At 43.1% G+C, this 15,768-nt stretch overlaps 1 protein-coding gene across 2 annotated transcripts in view; it reads right to left on the bottom strand.

Annotated features, from left to right (window-relative positions):
* LNPEP (leucyl and cystinyl aminopeptidase) overlaps positions 1 to 15,095 on the bottom strand; it is a 57,129-nt gene extending 42,034 nt beyond the window's left edge. Inside the window, exon 1 of one of the 2 annotated variants that reach the window (XM_084305187.1) lies at positions 14,877 to 15,095. Coding sequence is in view for 1 of the 2 variants with exons in the window: in XM_084305186.1 (XP_084161312.1) it covers positions 14,877 to 14,895 (19 nt within the window). In the remaining variant the exon portion in view is untranslated. The remainder of the gene's footprint in view (positions 1 to 14,876) is intronic. The other variant, XM_084305186.1, reaches the window with a different exon arrangement.
* Positions 15,096 to 15,768: the final 673 nt, after the last annotated feature.

Below are 15,768 nucleotides of genomic sequence, written 5' to 3'. Positions count from 1 at the left end.
TTGTTCCTCTTCTTGAGGAAGCAGGCCTGGGGCTTCCTCTTACTGCTACTCAGAAGATGAATGATTGAAAATGTGACCCTGTTCAAGGTTTGTCCTACTCCTCTGAGGTGGGCAGATTCACCACAAGCACCATACGCCTATCTTCTGCGGCAGTAGCCAGAGGAGTTCACTTGTGTTTCCTTATCTAAGAGCATGGGCTGGTCAAGAACTCTGAACAAACTCTTGCCTTACTTTAGTTTCTAAGCGGAGATTCCCTTCACTTCTAAACCATCCCCTTTCTAACTAACTTCAGCTCTGCCCCTCTGACACAGCACCTCAGCTTGCCTGCATAGGGGCTGAGGACTTGGTGCTCCTTTCAGAAATAACCCGAGTGCTGAGTGAGTCCTTAGACTGCGTGTAGGCTTTTAAAGACTTCCGTAGGTCTTTGATTCCACTGTTAGCAATGTATTTGACATACAACACATTACACACACACAAAAGAGCAAACACTCCAATGCAGAAATCCTTTCAATAGTTAAAATACTTGTAAAGGTATGAGCAAGTGTAAAAACTGACACAAGTCTCAAAACAAACAAATAGTTATTAAATTACTAAATACTAATCGGAATACTAATTACTACTACTAATAACAACTAAATACTACTCAGAAACTTTTCTTCCTTCTCCCAGTCACAAGAAGCAAGCCTTGCCCCTGTACAGCGTCCAAATATACCAACAGTTAACACACGGCAGTGAGGCCCAGCTGACAGGATACAGCCCAAGAACTCTGATCGCCTGTCCAGATATGATGGTTTGGAGCGTAATTTCTTTCCTCTATCCCCCACTTCTGCCCTAACCCTCTCTTTTGAGCTAATGGTATGGTTGAGACTTTGTTTGCACACTGGAGCTCCACAACAATCACTGCCTGCTACTGTACTGCTTCTTACAAGTGCCTGACAACTGAGCTCCAGGTTTACCACAGCTGTCAAAAAATACTGCCTTAAATGCAATTCATCACAAAATTCCCAGAAACACATTCAATTTCTTTGCGCAATGCCATGACACGTAATACTTAAGAGCTATAGTCCTGGTCAATCAAATGTAGCTACCCACGGTGGGAAGCAAAAATTCAGTAGCGTTAACATGAGTAATGCATCTGTATTTACACAAGAAGCAAAACTTGATGCACTTTTATTTAGACCAATTAAAAATTCTTCCTTGTTGCTGCCTTGTTTTGTGACCAATCAACACTGAGGTGCCTATGGCAATGCCTGAAAATGCTGTACTGCCAAATGCATGCATCTGAATATTTAAGCAGCTGAGCAGGGAAAAGACATTATCAAGGAGGACAGCACTGAATGAATATATGTAAACACTACTTGGAGAAGCACAGAGCAACTAAATGCCTCAAGGCTTTGGAGGAAGCAATAAAAAACCTTTAAGTGGAAAAAAAGTACTTAAATATCAAATATTAAATTTAAAAACTGCTTTGTCGCGTTTCCGTAATACCATCCAACAGAAGCACTACATGATTTCTAGATTTTGCCCATGGACAACTGATTTACAGCACAGCCAGTAAATAATCCCTGTTGCTATTTTCAGGTTCAGTACACAGACACAGCTCCCTGGGACACAGGAAGTCACTTGCAGAAAGAGCAGGAGGGCACTGGCACAAGACACTTGAACCCTGCATATACTGAGAAACGTATGCAAAACCCTAACCAAAAACTTGTGCTTCAGTGCATCAGACAAGCAGTAATATTTCTGGATTTCCCCCCCCTCCCCCCATCCACACAGCAAAGGGGGTGGTGGAAAAAATTTTATTTGTTCATAGTCTATATATAAAGTGAATTCCTCGTGTTATGAGATTTCTAGCTCTGAAGCTTATGTAGAAGTTCCATGCAGGGACACACAGCACGGATCCCACAGATGACAACCGTAAATTCCTAGATTCAGGACATTCAAATCACTGTGTGCATACCGTATAAGATTTATACACATAAGAAATTAAAAAAAAAAAAAAAAAAAAAAAACAAACTTAGTTATGAAGTCTGCTCTTCAAAAGGTACAACTATTCATTACTGGAGAAAAAAAAAAGAAAAAAATCTACATGTTTTCCCTCCTTTGGCTGCAAAGCTGTATTTTGTGGGAAGAGTGCTTAGGGGGTCACCCTTTATCACCACTTGAAGATTGTATTACATTTCTTCTAGTGGATAAATATCCACTAGATGTATTGAGTGAAACAATTCAACAAAGCAGTATTCTTTTTATTCTTCATTTTCTTCTTTAAAAGTGAATCATAAATATCCAATTTTACATTATACCCAGTAGAAGACTGTCTATAATACTTTAATATATTAAAAGAAAATGAAATAGTATACATAGTATTACTCGATCACAATCTGGATGCCATTTCTTTATCATTCCAGTTTTGAAGAGAACTTTCCCTTGTCAACAAGGGAAGTATTTCAGATTGCTTATCACAAGCAGAAAGAAAATAATCACATAAACTCGTAACACAGAGCTTTATCCATCTCTCTCAGGAAGTAAAATCTTTTCAGCCTGCTCTCAACCTAGTAGTTCTTGGTTTATGATCACTACTTCTTGTCACATCAGTTTAGTTGCTCTTTCTACAATGTTAAGTACCTCCTTGCACTGTTGTGCTTTGGGCTGTCTCCAACTAGTCTATAAAAAAATAAAAAGTATTATCTGTTTATTTAAAAGAGAGAAAAGCTCATTTAATCTTTTCAAAGTAGTGTGTTCAGCAAAGAAAGCTAATACCAGCAAGCATGTTAGTCATGCTAAGATTCTGACTACAGTTTTCCTTCCCAAGTCACCCTAACTGTTCCACGCATCTCAAATTCCTTCTGAGGAAAAGATTATAATTTAATGCTATACAGAGCAATTATTTGCTGTTGCTAAAATAAGAAAGCTCGCAATGCCATTCACGTAATTTGAAAATCAACATCTCTTCACAGCGAGAAAACATACATTTATATCCCTCAGTCAGCTAAAAAACAAGGATACAAATAGCTGGTGGGATTTCAGGGGAATCAGAAATCCTCCTTGAAATCACTTTGCCCTCCTTTAACCTACCATCTTGGAGACGGGACAGCAGAATGGCAAAGGGAACTCTCTCTAAGAAAAAAATAAAAACACGCATGAGAAGAACCTTGCAAATGTAGAATGAACCACTCCAGAAGTTATAGGTCATATCAGAGAATCCAGCCTGCCAAAAAATTGCAGTTCCCAGGGATCATGCAAAAAGCAGCACTCAGAGGTCCCAAGTGCATCCACACACAACCAGGCCCCAGTTCCTTTGGGGCTTCCAGAGGTGGCTCGAGTGCAGCTTCTCCAGACGAGCAGGATCCAACAAACACACCCACGACTCCTTGCCAAAGGGCACGCAAAAGCCTGATGGATATCCCAGCTCTGTGGTTTATTCATGTAGATGCAGGCACATACCCACATCTTCCATCTGCGGGAGGAAGCCCCTGAGCTGACAGCACCTCCACAGTGACGGGTTTTCCTCAGACAGACATGAGGAAAATCAGAGCTGTGCACGAGCATGTGCTCATTAAATGTTCGTGCCAACTTCTTCATTATAAATAGGACCGAGGCATGGCTGCAAATATTTGCTTTGGATGGAAACATATATGGAAACATTACAGGCCCTATTCTGAATTTTCGAGCTGCGTTCAGTCACTGCACAGAGGCAGGAGACAGGAATCGTTCAGAACGGGGCATCAGAGAGTGAGCTCAAACCGCTTCAAAACAGCTCAGGGATCTCACTGGCTAACAAAAAGGGCTTACATGATTTTCCATACTCCCTCACAAGCATCTCAGTTGGTTCCACAGCAATTAATACCTACAATCGAGGGCTGTTGAGCCAACACAAAAAGACTGGTTCTGTTACAGCACGAAGTCAACCTTGAAAAAAACAAAGAAGATATTCAAGTACCCTCTGAAAACAGTGATACAAGAGAGACCCACAGGAATCCACTACCAGAAGAGCAGACTGGGCCCACAAATGTCTTTCTTGGTCCGTACATATACAATAAAGTCTCTTGAAGGAAAGTTTCATATGACCAGCTCCCCGTGCCAAGACAACTTGCCAAGAAGCCCTGAAAGTTTAAAAAACATGAACAACAGAAACTGAAACACGACTTTGCTCTCTACTAAAATCCCAGTTGAAATTATTCCGCTTTTACCATTTGGGATTTGAAGTGTTTTTATTTGAAAGAAAGAAAAGAAATGCCAAGTTTTAGACCTTGCCAGAGCTGTGCACAGACCTGGGTCCACTTCTGATGATCGTTAAGAGCTGTGCAGGTAAATTCCCACCTGTCTGTCCATTTTATGCACTACTTAACGTGTTTCCTAACAGCAGCACTCCACAACAGCATGCAGGAAACTCAGATTCCTTTCAGGAGGTTTTCAGCATCAGAAGACAACAACAACAAAAGTTACAGACACTACAGCAAGAAGCCTGCAATAGAGAGTGATTTCCCACCTCCACCTTCCCCAAGGAAGTAACCATGAGAGAGCAGCACACACTTCCTTCCCCCAGCCTTACCAGCATTATCTAGCTCCAGACATCATGCAAAACCTCCCACCATTATGGCTATTTCCCCCTTGACGCTGTAAACAACTTGCAAAAGGACAGACCAGTGCAGTCTTAGGGACAGCATTTCAGCTGCATCAAACCCAACTGGTAGAGCCAGCTCTCACTGAAAAGCCAATACCGCATTTTGTATGCCTGTTTTGTAACTGTTTTTTCACCATAACACAATATGGTACACTAAAAAAATACATAAACGAAGGGAACTGAGGAATGATGCAATCGCGTAGAGCAGCAACAGAAAGCACTTTGCTGTTAACTCTGAGGATCACGCAAATATAACAAATGTCTTAATCCTTGAGAGAGAGAAAGGGGGGAGAGAGAGGACACACACCAACAAGGTTGGAAGTGATGACATTACTATTCCTACCAGATCGTATCTAAACTTCATGACATTTGAAATCGTGTCTCAGATTTAACATGCCACTAATGTAACCTTCATAAATAGCATTACAAGTTCTTAGTTTTCAGCAGGCATGGCTCAAAGGCAATTGGCAACGAACAGGGACAATCTAATAGAGAGCTACATGCGCGCTCTGCGATGCTCATAATGTAATTTTCTCTTAAATATGCATAGCTGGCAGGGCCCACAGAGGGAGGATTTAATCAATATCCAGAACATGCTTTACTCTCTAAGATAGCTTTAACATATGTTACTAGGCACCTACAGAGAGGCCACAAATTCAGAGCACCATGTCAGTAAGTACATGGATGACTGCTACGGTGTATAAAGCACATATACCTCCAAACAATCATTTCGCTGTTGCAGAGCAGTGCTCCTGCAGAGCCTGAGGTAAAAGCTGGGGTAAAAAAGGAGGAAGGGGGAACATTTGGAGTGACGGCGTTTGTCCTACCAACAAACCACTGCATGTGATGAGCCCTGCCTTGCCGGGAGTGGCTGGCACCTGCCTGCCCAGGGGAAGCAGTGAATGGGCTCCTTGTTCTGCTCGCTTGTGCGTGGGGCTTTTGGCTCACCTGCTAAACTGTCCTTATCTCAGCCCACGAGGTTGCTCACTGTAACTCACAGCCCTCTCCCCATCGCACAGCAGGCTGTAAGCAAGAGGCTGTGTGGGGCTCAGCCACCTGCCAGGGTTAAACCACAACAAGCAGGAAGCTTAAGCAGGACTTTTATTTACTGGTACAAGCAGTGCACGGGGGGCAAAAGCCCCACGTTTCTATAGGGGGGAAGCCACATACATTTCAGTTTAGAAATAAAAGCTTTCGTGCTTGCAGTTATTTTAAATGTGTTAAATCTTATTTTTAGAACCTTTTCTTAAGGAAAACATTTCTGAAAAACACAACCAAGTTAGGCTGCTCCAGGACCAGTGCCATCACTTTCTCTTGGTTTAATGAGCTCAGAAGGGAATAATCCAATAGAAGAGAACACAACCAAGAAATATTAGGAAATATGATGTATTCCTACAGAAATCCTCTTATCATACATGTGCCTTGCTGAACAGAAGCACTAGGTGGGCTAACAGCATGCCCTTACCTCCCACGATGTTACAAGAGCACACGTACACATTTTTAATAGACCAAAAACACACATCTGAACATACAGGTACTTTTACACAATGAACATAATCATTTAGAAAGAAAGTGAAACATCAAAGCCACTTGTGCTGTGAGCATAAAGCAGCATTTACCAGTCCTCTCAGTATTACTTCAGTACAGAGACCAGAACAGAACACATTGACACAGGCGGAATAAATTCTAAAAGCCTTACATAAATCACAACCTCACTGAAGCAAAGTGGGTGTTTTTCAGCTACAGCTAAGAGCTCAGCACCCTTCACTCACACGGATAAAGACATTTCCATTTGGCAGTCATAAAAAAACAGGACAGGCTCTGCTGCTTTTTGTGGTGTTATTACTGAAGTGCAAACACACACGCTGACCCTCTGTACAATTTTACTGCGAGCTTCCACCAAAAGGCAGGCACTACAGGAAATCCATCCAAGACACAGAGTACTGGCAGTATCCTAGTGACAAACACCACTTCGCAGGAGGCTGATTTCAGGAGACAAGCAAGTCTACAGGAGCAGCCAAACTGGTAAGAGGTTTACAGGAATCTGTGCAGTTAAGTGTGTATCACTGCTTCTTTCATTGGGTCACAAGGGAAGGACAAACAAAAAATGCACAGAATATAGGCTGGTTTGAAAAAACACATCGTAATTTTTTGTATGATCCTAACTTGAACTGTTTTTCCTGAATTGTAAAGGTGGATAAATGCCGCTTTCCAAACCAAAATAAACAAGGCAGCCTAAGATCCAAGCCATACAAGGTCTCTCTCTATTCAACATCCCTTCCTCCTGACTGTAGTGGAAGGCCTACTTTTGCCTTTTTGTTTTGTAATTATTTTTATTCCACTTACAAACATGAGATCAAATATTTCAATAGCAAGCTCCTGCACGTAGCTTAGAGCAAAATTCCACCAACAAGGCCGTATGATGGAAATTAAAACAATACATGGTTATGTATTTTCAAACCCTCTCTTATCTTAAATTGCCATAAGAAACAAGGGCTGAGAGTGTAATCTCATTTAAGACTCTGTTTATTTGTCTTGGGTGCTTCTGAAAGACTTCCTTAAAGCCTTTTCCTGATTTTTAAGGAAAGCACAAACACATTTTCTTTGGCAAGACCTCAGACTGAAGAACCACATGAATCAATTACATTTCAACATCTAGCTATAAAGTTTTAAGTAGATTGGCATGCAATTATTGATATGTCATTTCAAATCACTACCTTTTTTGCTGTCAATAAAAATAAAATGTTTCAGAAGATAAAAGAGAGAGTGACTATCATTTACTGAATCCTTTAGCCATTTGATTGGCAAAAATGTAAGTACATAACTTTCCCTGGAGGTCAGTAAAGATTACTGGAGAATTTAAAGCTACCCAGAACAAGCTTCGTCCAGATTTTGATATCCAGCGTAGGCGTAACATGTCCATTCACACTTTGCCAGATGTTGTCAGTTTTCAATCTGCAGGACTTCAGCTTCCACAGTGAAAAGTAGGGGGAAGGTAGAGGGAAGGGAAGAGCAGGAGGTTGTTTTAAGTGACTCTACTCTTTAGCTGCTGGGAGAGGAAACCTTACACGAGTCCCGGCAGCATTAAGGCAGCGCTCTGTCCTCAGTCACTGATTGGGCAAAATGCAAGGACATCAGGGAAAGAGGGCACTGAAAACCAATGTTATTAGATAGCCTTTTAGTTTCCTGTTTCCAACCTGACCAAGGGTATGTTTTGCAATTAAAATGATAGAAACTGTTTGACCACAGGGATCTAATGAAAAGGCATCCAATCCAGCCTTGGGGACTCGCTGGAAGCTGTCTTAAATTTCTCCAGCTTCTGAAGCTCCCATATTCGGGGCTGTAGACTGTCTGCTTGACTACATATAGCCATGGCTGATGAATACCAGGCTGTTCACAGCTAAGTTACAAAAGATTTCTCAGCCAGTTATCAGCTGTTCAGTAGAAATACAATAGAGAACTCTGCAGCTAGTGGATCGTTAGACAAGCTGTAAGGCTGCATGCAGCCCAGTGCTTGCTTAGTTGGCTTTGTTTGTTTTCCTAAGCAGTAAATTCCAACTATCAAACCCTCTCATCCTGAGCACCGTCTAAAACAAACAAGAAAACCCATCAACAACAACAAACGAGAAAGCCTGATGTGCCTTTTGGATTGCTGCTCTTACTTAATACACATTTGGTAACTCCTACGATACACTGCATAAAAACACCTGTAAGTCAGAAGCAAATGAGTATCTGTCAGACTTACTTTACGACAAGACAAAGCACTCCAACAGAGAAAAAAGGCAGTATGCCTGCATGGTAGCTCAAGAAATACTGAGATCTAAATTGCTCCAAGAGCTGTCACATACTCACTGTCAGCTTGAAATCAGCTTCATTGCAGCCACCACCTCGACGGGGAAGGAGACAGCCCAAATATCAGACGCTTTTCAGAAGGTACCCGCGGGATCATCTCTTTCACTCAGTGTCACCACAGAAAAAGCAGGTGGGAGAGCTGCTGACTGCGCAGAGTGCCAGCGCGATCTGTGCATCAGATAAACATGCCCTGCAGGGTTTGGGGAAGGTTTCTGCAGAAATACCAGCAGGGTCACTCCAGAGCCAGCCCTGCGAGAGCTCCTATCTACAATCCATGCCTGCCCGCAGGTATTTCAGTCTTGTGCGTATGCTAGGTTGCTCTGACCAGAAATGTGGGTATCCTTGGCTGCATCACTATTACTAGATTTATACGTATTTCAAAACACAAACTGCTGCCAAGAAAAAGGAAGAAAATAACAAGGTGAGAAGAAGAGATGAAACAGGGGGAGAGGGACACAACTCAGTTCCTCTCTAGACAAAGCATATTTCTAACCACCGTTTCTTATGTAGAAGAATTTTTGTAAATCATAGACCTGTCAATGACACAACCCCTTAAACTAAGGCTTAAGTTCTGCTCCACAAGTGTTTGTTTTTTTTCCCTTCATTGATCTTAATCCCACAACCATTACTTCTGCAGATGAAAAGTTACCTTATAATTCCCTGCATTCACATACTGCCCATTAATACCTGTCACTGCTTTACATACATAAAGGGGGGGGGGGGAAATATCACAAGGAACATAAAGGATATTGACATTTAGTGTAGCCTCTTCTATTCTAGGCACCATCCCTCCAGCACAGCAGCAGCCTGAACTTTTGCCAAATCAATCAACGGAGTTGCCAACAAGTCAGTTGCTGTGATGGAGCCTGCTAGCTCAATCAGAGTACATAATGCAGAACAAAAACAGCGCTCCCACCACTGCAATGCAGACCACCGTCATAGTAGCATCACAGCATCATGACAGACGTGAAGGAAAATTTAAACTGTTTCCTTGAATTGTTTTTATTTTTTTTCCCCCAAAGTTTAACAGGTTTGCACACTTCAAACAACATTATTTAGCTCCTACCTTCCTCACATTTACATTTTATTTGCTGCAGTGTGTATTTTGTGATGGTCCCTTTAATCATTTTCCTGTTGTTTGTAGAATAGCACTTTACTCATGCTCATCGTCATACTTAAAGAGAATCAATTGTGCCAAGACCTCATTAATATGCCTGTCAGCGACAAATTTGGATAGTAAAACTGACAGCTCATACAGCCAACTACTCCTGGTCTTTTTCTCTTACCTGCAGAAGCTTCAGCTTAGAAGCAATGAGGGTTTTAAAGGATTCTGAAGCTTTTTGGGCTCCCACAAATACAAGCCCGGCTGTTCCAGAAAGATTGGTTTATGTGCATGAAAAACAGTCACAAATGACTATCGATGTGTTAACAGTTCATTACTACAGCAGAAGAAATTGTTTTCAAGTGTCAGATTTTATACAAAAGGAAGGCTTAAAACTACAGCAGTGCTTGGCCCCGGAGCAGTAAGCTAACGAGGCACATTCTTAGCTTTAACCACAAGTGGTTCCCCTTAAAAGTCAGCGACACTGTGACACGGATGTACAGTCAGACAAGAACTTGAGTGCTTGCAGAATCGATTCCTTCCTTGTCAAAGAGTGATTACAGACCAAAAACAGCTCTCTGCACTCAGCCACACTCAACAAGGAAGACTAAAACAGGATCTTCCAAACACTGAAACTTCAGGAGGAAAAAAAATAAAATAATCAAAACTAAAATACCCTATTTCCACAGTAACAAGAAAACACCAAGACATCTCAGATTTCTGTGGGACTAGGACTCCTGTCTGCAGTTGCAGTGAAAACCAGCGCAGCCATACATTACCCCAAACCAACCAACCAAAAAACTGGGCACTGAGATTTTATTTGAGCCTCTTTCATGAGCCAATGCTCACCATGGGCTAAAACATCAGCTGTGCCTCAGGGAGGCAAGCAGAGCAGAGCACATCCTATTACCCTGAAATCCCTACCTCTGTGATCAGCTCGATGAGTTTTCTAGGGCTCTTCCCTCTCTCCACGTTCCCTTCAAGAGCCTCCATCTGTTCACTTCCTTTCTTCCTGGCTACAGGGCACAAAATATTTTTGTGGTTCTTACAATCTAAGTTCAACACACCTCCACTATTTAAAGCAGTACCAAAAATAGTGAAAATGTCGCTATTAGCATGTACACACGATTCTTTAAAACATTTAGATACATAAAACCCAGCTCTTAAAAACGCTGTTGTGTTTTAAAAATTCATTGGATCTCGTGTTAAGCTACTGCCCGGCAGGAAGTCTAAGCAGTACCTGCAGCCAAGCTTGTCTCATAGCCAAAGGATTAGTATTGCTTTCACTCAAAGAAAACCTAGTATTTTTGTTCTTCTACATGATCTCTGCTATTCTACATCATGAACAAAAATGTCCTTCAGAGTCCAGCTAAGTTGGAAATTCACTGGACTTGATTTAAATCACTGTGTGAGGGAGAAAAAGAAAAGCTTGAGCTGAATTCATCACTAAAAAAAGAGACATGCACTAAATAGAGGTAACTTTGGCTTCTTTAGTAGGTAATTAACATGCACACAGGATATGAAAAAATGTTCTGATTAGCTGCATGTTTAGTTGATCAACAGTTGTGTTTTTTTCCTATCTTTCAGTAGTTCTCAACATTTTCTATAGCTGTCATTATAGGGTTTTTATCTCATAAACGTGCCTGTGGCCTTGCAAATATCAAACAGCTGCTGGACTACATGTATGTGTGTACCACCATGCCAGAAAAAGAGTCCCGGAATACTTTTCCAGACAACGGATAGTGAGTTCAACAAAAGCTTTCAATAGTTTTGACTCATTAGTGACCTTGCAAGTGGAACACCATCTCCTCAGCAGAAATGTACTAACAGGCAACCCATGCTGAACATTCATGCTCTGATCTTCAGACATAGTTTTAACAGGGCAAGGCATTTTCAGTCCCTTTCCAACTCAGCATTTACTCCCTCCAAGAGGAAACACTTTAGGCAGATTTATTTCTTTCAAGTCTATTTTTCTCTTCATATGTTCATCTACTCCCCTCCTTATTCTGATCATCAAATTACTTTTCTTTCTACAGCAGATGCTGGAGTACTCTGTCCCAGTTATGTTGCTAACACAATGCATCCAGATCCAAGCTCGTAGTGTGAAGTCCCAGCAGAACAGAGCACGTCATTGTCTGTCTGTGTATATACAGTAATGCAGCAAGGAGAGGGAAGACCTCTCTCAGCTACACAGGCTGTATCTGAATTACTTCACTTACTTCCAAGCATTCCAAGCTAGACAGAGACTTCACAGGAGTGCAGTAGAAGCAAACAAATAATCAGCTCATTGAGAAAAGGGTTTCTAGGTTAGCTTAGCTGACACAGGAACACAAGCTACAGATGTTACAACATGGCTTTGTGGAAAAACACCATCTAGTAGCATGGATTTGAACAATGTGAGACGTGTTTAGAAACATATAAATGGAAGCAGAAATTTTTTGTTGGTAATATTTGATTAAAGCAAAATGTTGGGATATGTAAGAACAAGGAAGAAAAAAGGCACTTAGAACAGACATCTTAGACTTTTTATTTATCATCCTGCTAAAACAGATTGTTCAGTCTTGCTTTAACCTGTACTGTTAAGTCCTAAACAAACAAGAGGCCTTCTGGTCCATGACACAACAGCATACAACATTGACAGTTTGGTGTAAGCATATACTTAGGCATACCCCAATACTTAGGCTATGCACACAGAACAAGCTCCTGCAATCTCCTGTATGTTTTTCCTAGCACTACTGACACAATGAAGGAAAACATTTCAGCATTGGCAGGAACAAGCTGAAATAAATTTCACAAATTACTTTCTTCCACAAATTATTTTGCTACCTTGCTTGGCTTTTTTTTTTTTCTTTCTGCAAAAGGATTCTGCACTTATTCCCATGAGAACTTTTTTTTATTTTGTTCATCAGTTTAGCTATGTAATGAGCTTTCATTTAAAGCTTCCATTTGCTGTGAAAAGATTAACATGATTCAAAGAAGTTAGTGAAAGTGATTGTTGTTTGCATTTCAGCATAACATCACAAATGACTCTGTGTACTTCCTTGATTTTGCACATCACCTATCTTAAGTGATAAACACACTGTTGCAGTGTTTCTACGTCTTCCTTGTATGTCAAATGGGAAAAAAAGTTTAAAGTTTAAGGTATTAAACAGGAAATGGTGAAATAGCCTTTCAGAAATATATATAACCTAAAAGTAAAAACAAAAGACTTGCAAAATATTTTGCAGTATTGTCCAAAAGAGACATGCCCCAAATTACATAACATATCCCTGTTAGTCAGAATTTCATTTATCACTGGAAACATTTCACTTTTTCTTTCTTCTTTTTTTTTTTGTTGTTGTGAAACAGTTTAGGTAACAAGTTACTAGTCAGAATTAATGAGTTATGTTCACTATTTTGCAGTTCCCAATTTAGAGGGATATGAGATCACACAAAACAGAAAAAAAATTCACATGCAACAAACATGAAGCCTTGCATGCACTTCTAATTACACTAACTACTCACTTTTCTGGAAAAGTCTCAAATTAAGAACAGTTACCTAAAATAGAAGAATTTGGCTCAAAAATAAAATGCTATTAGTAACACAAATGTTCCTGAAACGTTTACTAATTCAGCTATTCCAGGCCCTAAGAATAGATCTGTGATGAGGTGTCCCTCCACTGCTACAGACCTCAAACATACCTCCACCTACACCCCCAGGAAGGAGAGAAAGGGTGCAGAGATCTCACCAACCAAGACTGGACCTAGGCTACTAGTGAAGAGGTGGGACAACGTGATATCAAAGAAGAAAAGGAGGAAGACTAAATACTATTTGTAACTTCTAAAAGGGGGATTAAATGGTATTAATTTCTGCAAGGGAAACTAAACTGCTCCCTGAAAACCTTAAGATCCAACCTGTTCTTTCTGTTTTACAAAGGTAAGAGCCCCGGAGAGCTCAAGAGCCACAAACATAACATTTTCAGCTTCCTGCGATAGTCATCTTTCCTTCTGAGTTTACACAGCACTTCACACAGGAAGTCGACATACAGATTGACAAAAAACTCATTACTACCGTGTAAGACCAAACCCAAAACCTCTCGGTTACTGTGCAACACAGCCTGCTTGAAAGATTTGATGCCTACAGATCTGCCTTCCAGACCACCAGCCCTGAAACAAATACTCCATTCAAAAAAAGAAAAAGTAGTGTAAGCCTCCACTTCAGATTTCAGCAGCTGCTGTTGAGCACCAAACACGCACAAAGATCATCAAGATAACAAGCAACATCTCTGCTCTAATCTTTGCACATTCTCTTTAAGTCCCCCTTCCAGCAGGGGCAGCTTTCTGGAGGAAATTCATTGCCTAAAGCCAGCCCAGCTCCATGTCTTCTCCCCAACAGTGTCACCACCACCCCTGGGCCACAGCTTTCACTTCAGGGCACCGAGTCAGGAGGCTGTGTGCATGACTGCCCGGCTGTCACTTCTCAGCAGGGGCAGAAAGCACCCTCGAGCTGCGTGCTCAGGCCACGACACCACTTCCATTTCCCCAGCTGAAGCGCAGACAGACCTTTCTGGTGTTTTGTTGCACAACGCAGGAACAGGGTTATGACAAACAGACCTTAAAGCCACAGCAGCACGATGGCTGCCTCTCTTTAAAAAAAAAAAAAAAAAAAAAAAAAGGGGGGGAAGACTTAGCAAGACGACTTTAAAAACAATTCCCTCTCCAAGTGCATTGAAGAGGGAGGCTCTTTACGGGAGTGTAGGCTACAACTCGGTGACTGCAGTTAGCCGAGGGGGCGAAAGGCAGGATTAAGTACAAAAACAAAATACCAACTGCTTGTACAAGCTGCAGTTACAACATCGCCTAACACAGAGGTGCCGTTAAAAAAAAAAAAAAAAAGAGAGAAGAAGAAAGAAAAGGAGCCAACATTGCTAGTTAAACCAACAACATAACCCCGCAGTTCTGGCTGCTAGCCTTCTGGTTTCAAACCATGCGGTGCACAAGTTGTAGCTTTAGTGGATTTGGGAAGAGTTTGAGAAGAGTTTGCCTTTCTTTTTTTTTTTTTTTTTTTTTCCCCCCCGGATCTGTCACAAACTCTGCCCGGCGCCCGAGGTGCGGGACGGATGCTCGGCTCCATCTTGGGCTGCCCCCGCTTCCCTCCGGGCCCAGGGCACCGGGGAGGCTGCGAGCACGGAGCAGGAGGAAGAAGAGGAGGAGGAAGAGGAGGAGGAGGAGAAGGAGGAGGAGGCGGCTCCCGCACCCTGCCAACACCAAGCCCCGCAGCCACGTCCCAAGCCGCGGGCAGGGGCCGCCGATACTCACCGCTGGGGAACGGCTCCATCTTCCTGCCCGGCTCCTCCCGCAGCCCCGGCGGCGAAGCCCTGGCGAGACGAGCGGAGGAGGAGGAGGAGGAGGAGGAGAAGGAGGGAGGAGGAAGAGGAGGAAGAGGAGGAGGAGGAGGAGGAGGAGGAGGAGGAGGCGCAGCCGCCGCTCTTCACCCGTCCTCCCCCCGCCGCCGCCGCATGCTCGCTCCGCGGCCGGGCGCTGCCCTGCCCTGCCCTGCCCTGCCCTGCCCGGCGCGGCTCAGCCCGGGCCGCCCGCAGTCCCCGCCCGGCGCCGCCCCTCCGCCGGCGAGGCAGGCCCAGGCCGCGGCCCCCCGGGGCCCCGCCGCCTCCTGCCGGCCGGGAGGGCTGCGATGGAGGCCGGGGGCTGCGGGGCGCAGGCCGCCAAGAGGCCTCCGGGGTGCGGTGCGGTGCGGTGCGGTGCCTCCCTGCCTGCCCGCCCGGCCCCCGGCCCCTGCTGCCGGCCTAAAGTGCCATCTTGTGCGCTGCCAGGCGGCGAGTTTGGGCCGGCGGCTCGGGATTTAAAGGCCCCCTGTTTGTTCTGCCCCCCCAAAAAAAATAAATAAATAAATAGATAGATAAAAACAAAGTATGGCCCTGTGTTTCTTCCTCAGCTTTTCTGACAGGGCTTGAGGCACACGAGAGCTAGAGCCCGGTTACCACTCCTGTGCTCACTGCTTCCTAAACCCGTACAGGCACTTGCCCACACCTCGGTGACTTACCTACCTTGACACCCCGATAGCACCAACTCGGTGTTAGAGATATTTCACGTTTAAAGTTAAACGCTAGCCCTAACGCTAGGCACGCTGCTGTATGGTTTCAGTGACCATTCGCTGCAATCCTCTCACAGCAGCAGCATGACACTCCTCGTA

Source organism: Netta rufina (assembly GCF_964035555.1).
Source record: "Netta rufina genome assembly, chromosome: Z".
Taxonomy (NCBI): Eukaryota; Metazoa; Chordata; class Aves; order Anseriformes; family Anatidae; genus Netta; species Netta rufina.
The sequence above is the reverse complement of the archived record's forward strand: the minus strand, read 5'-3'. Positions and strand labels throughout refer to the sequence as shown.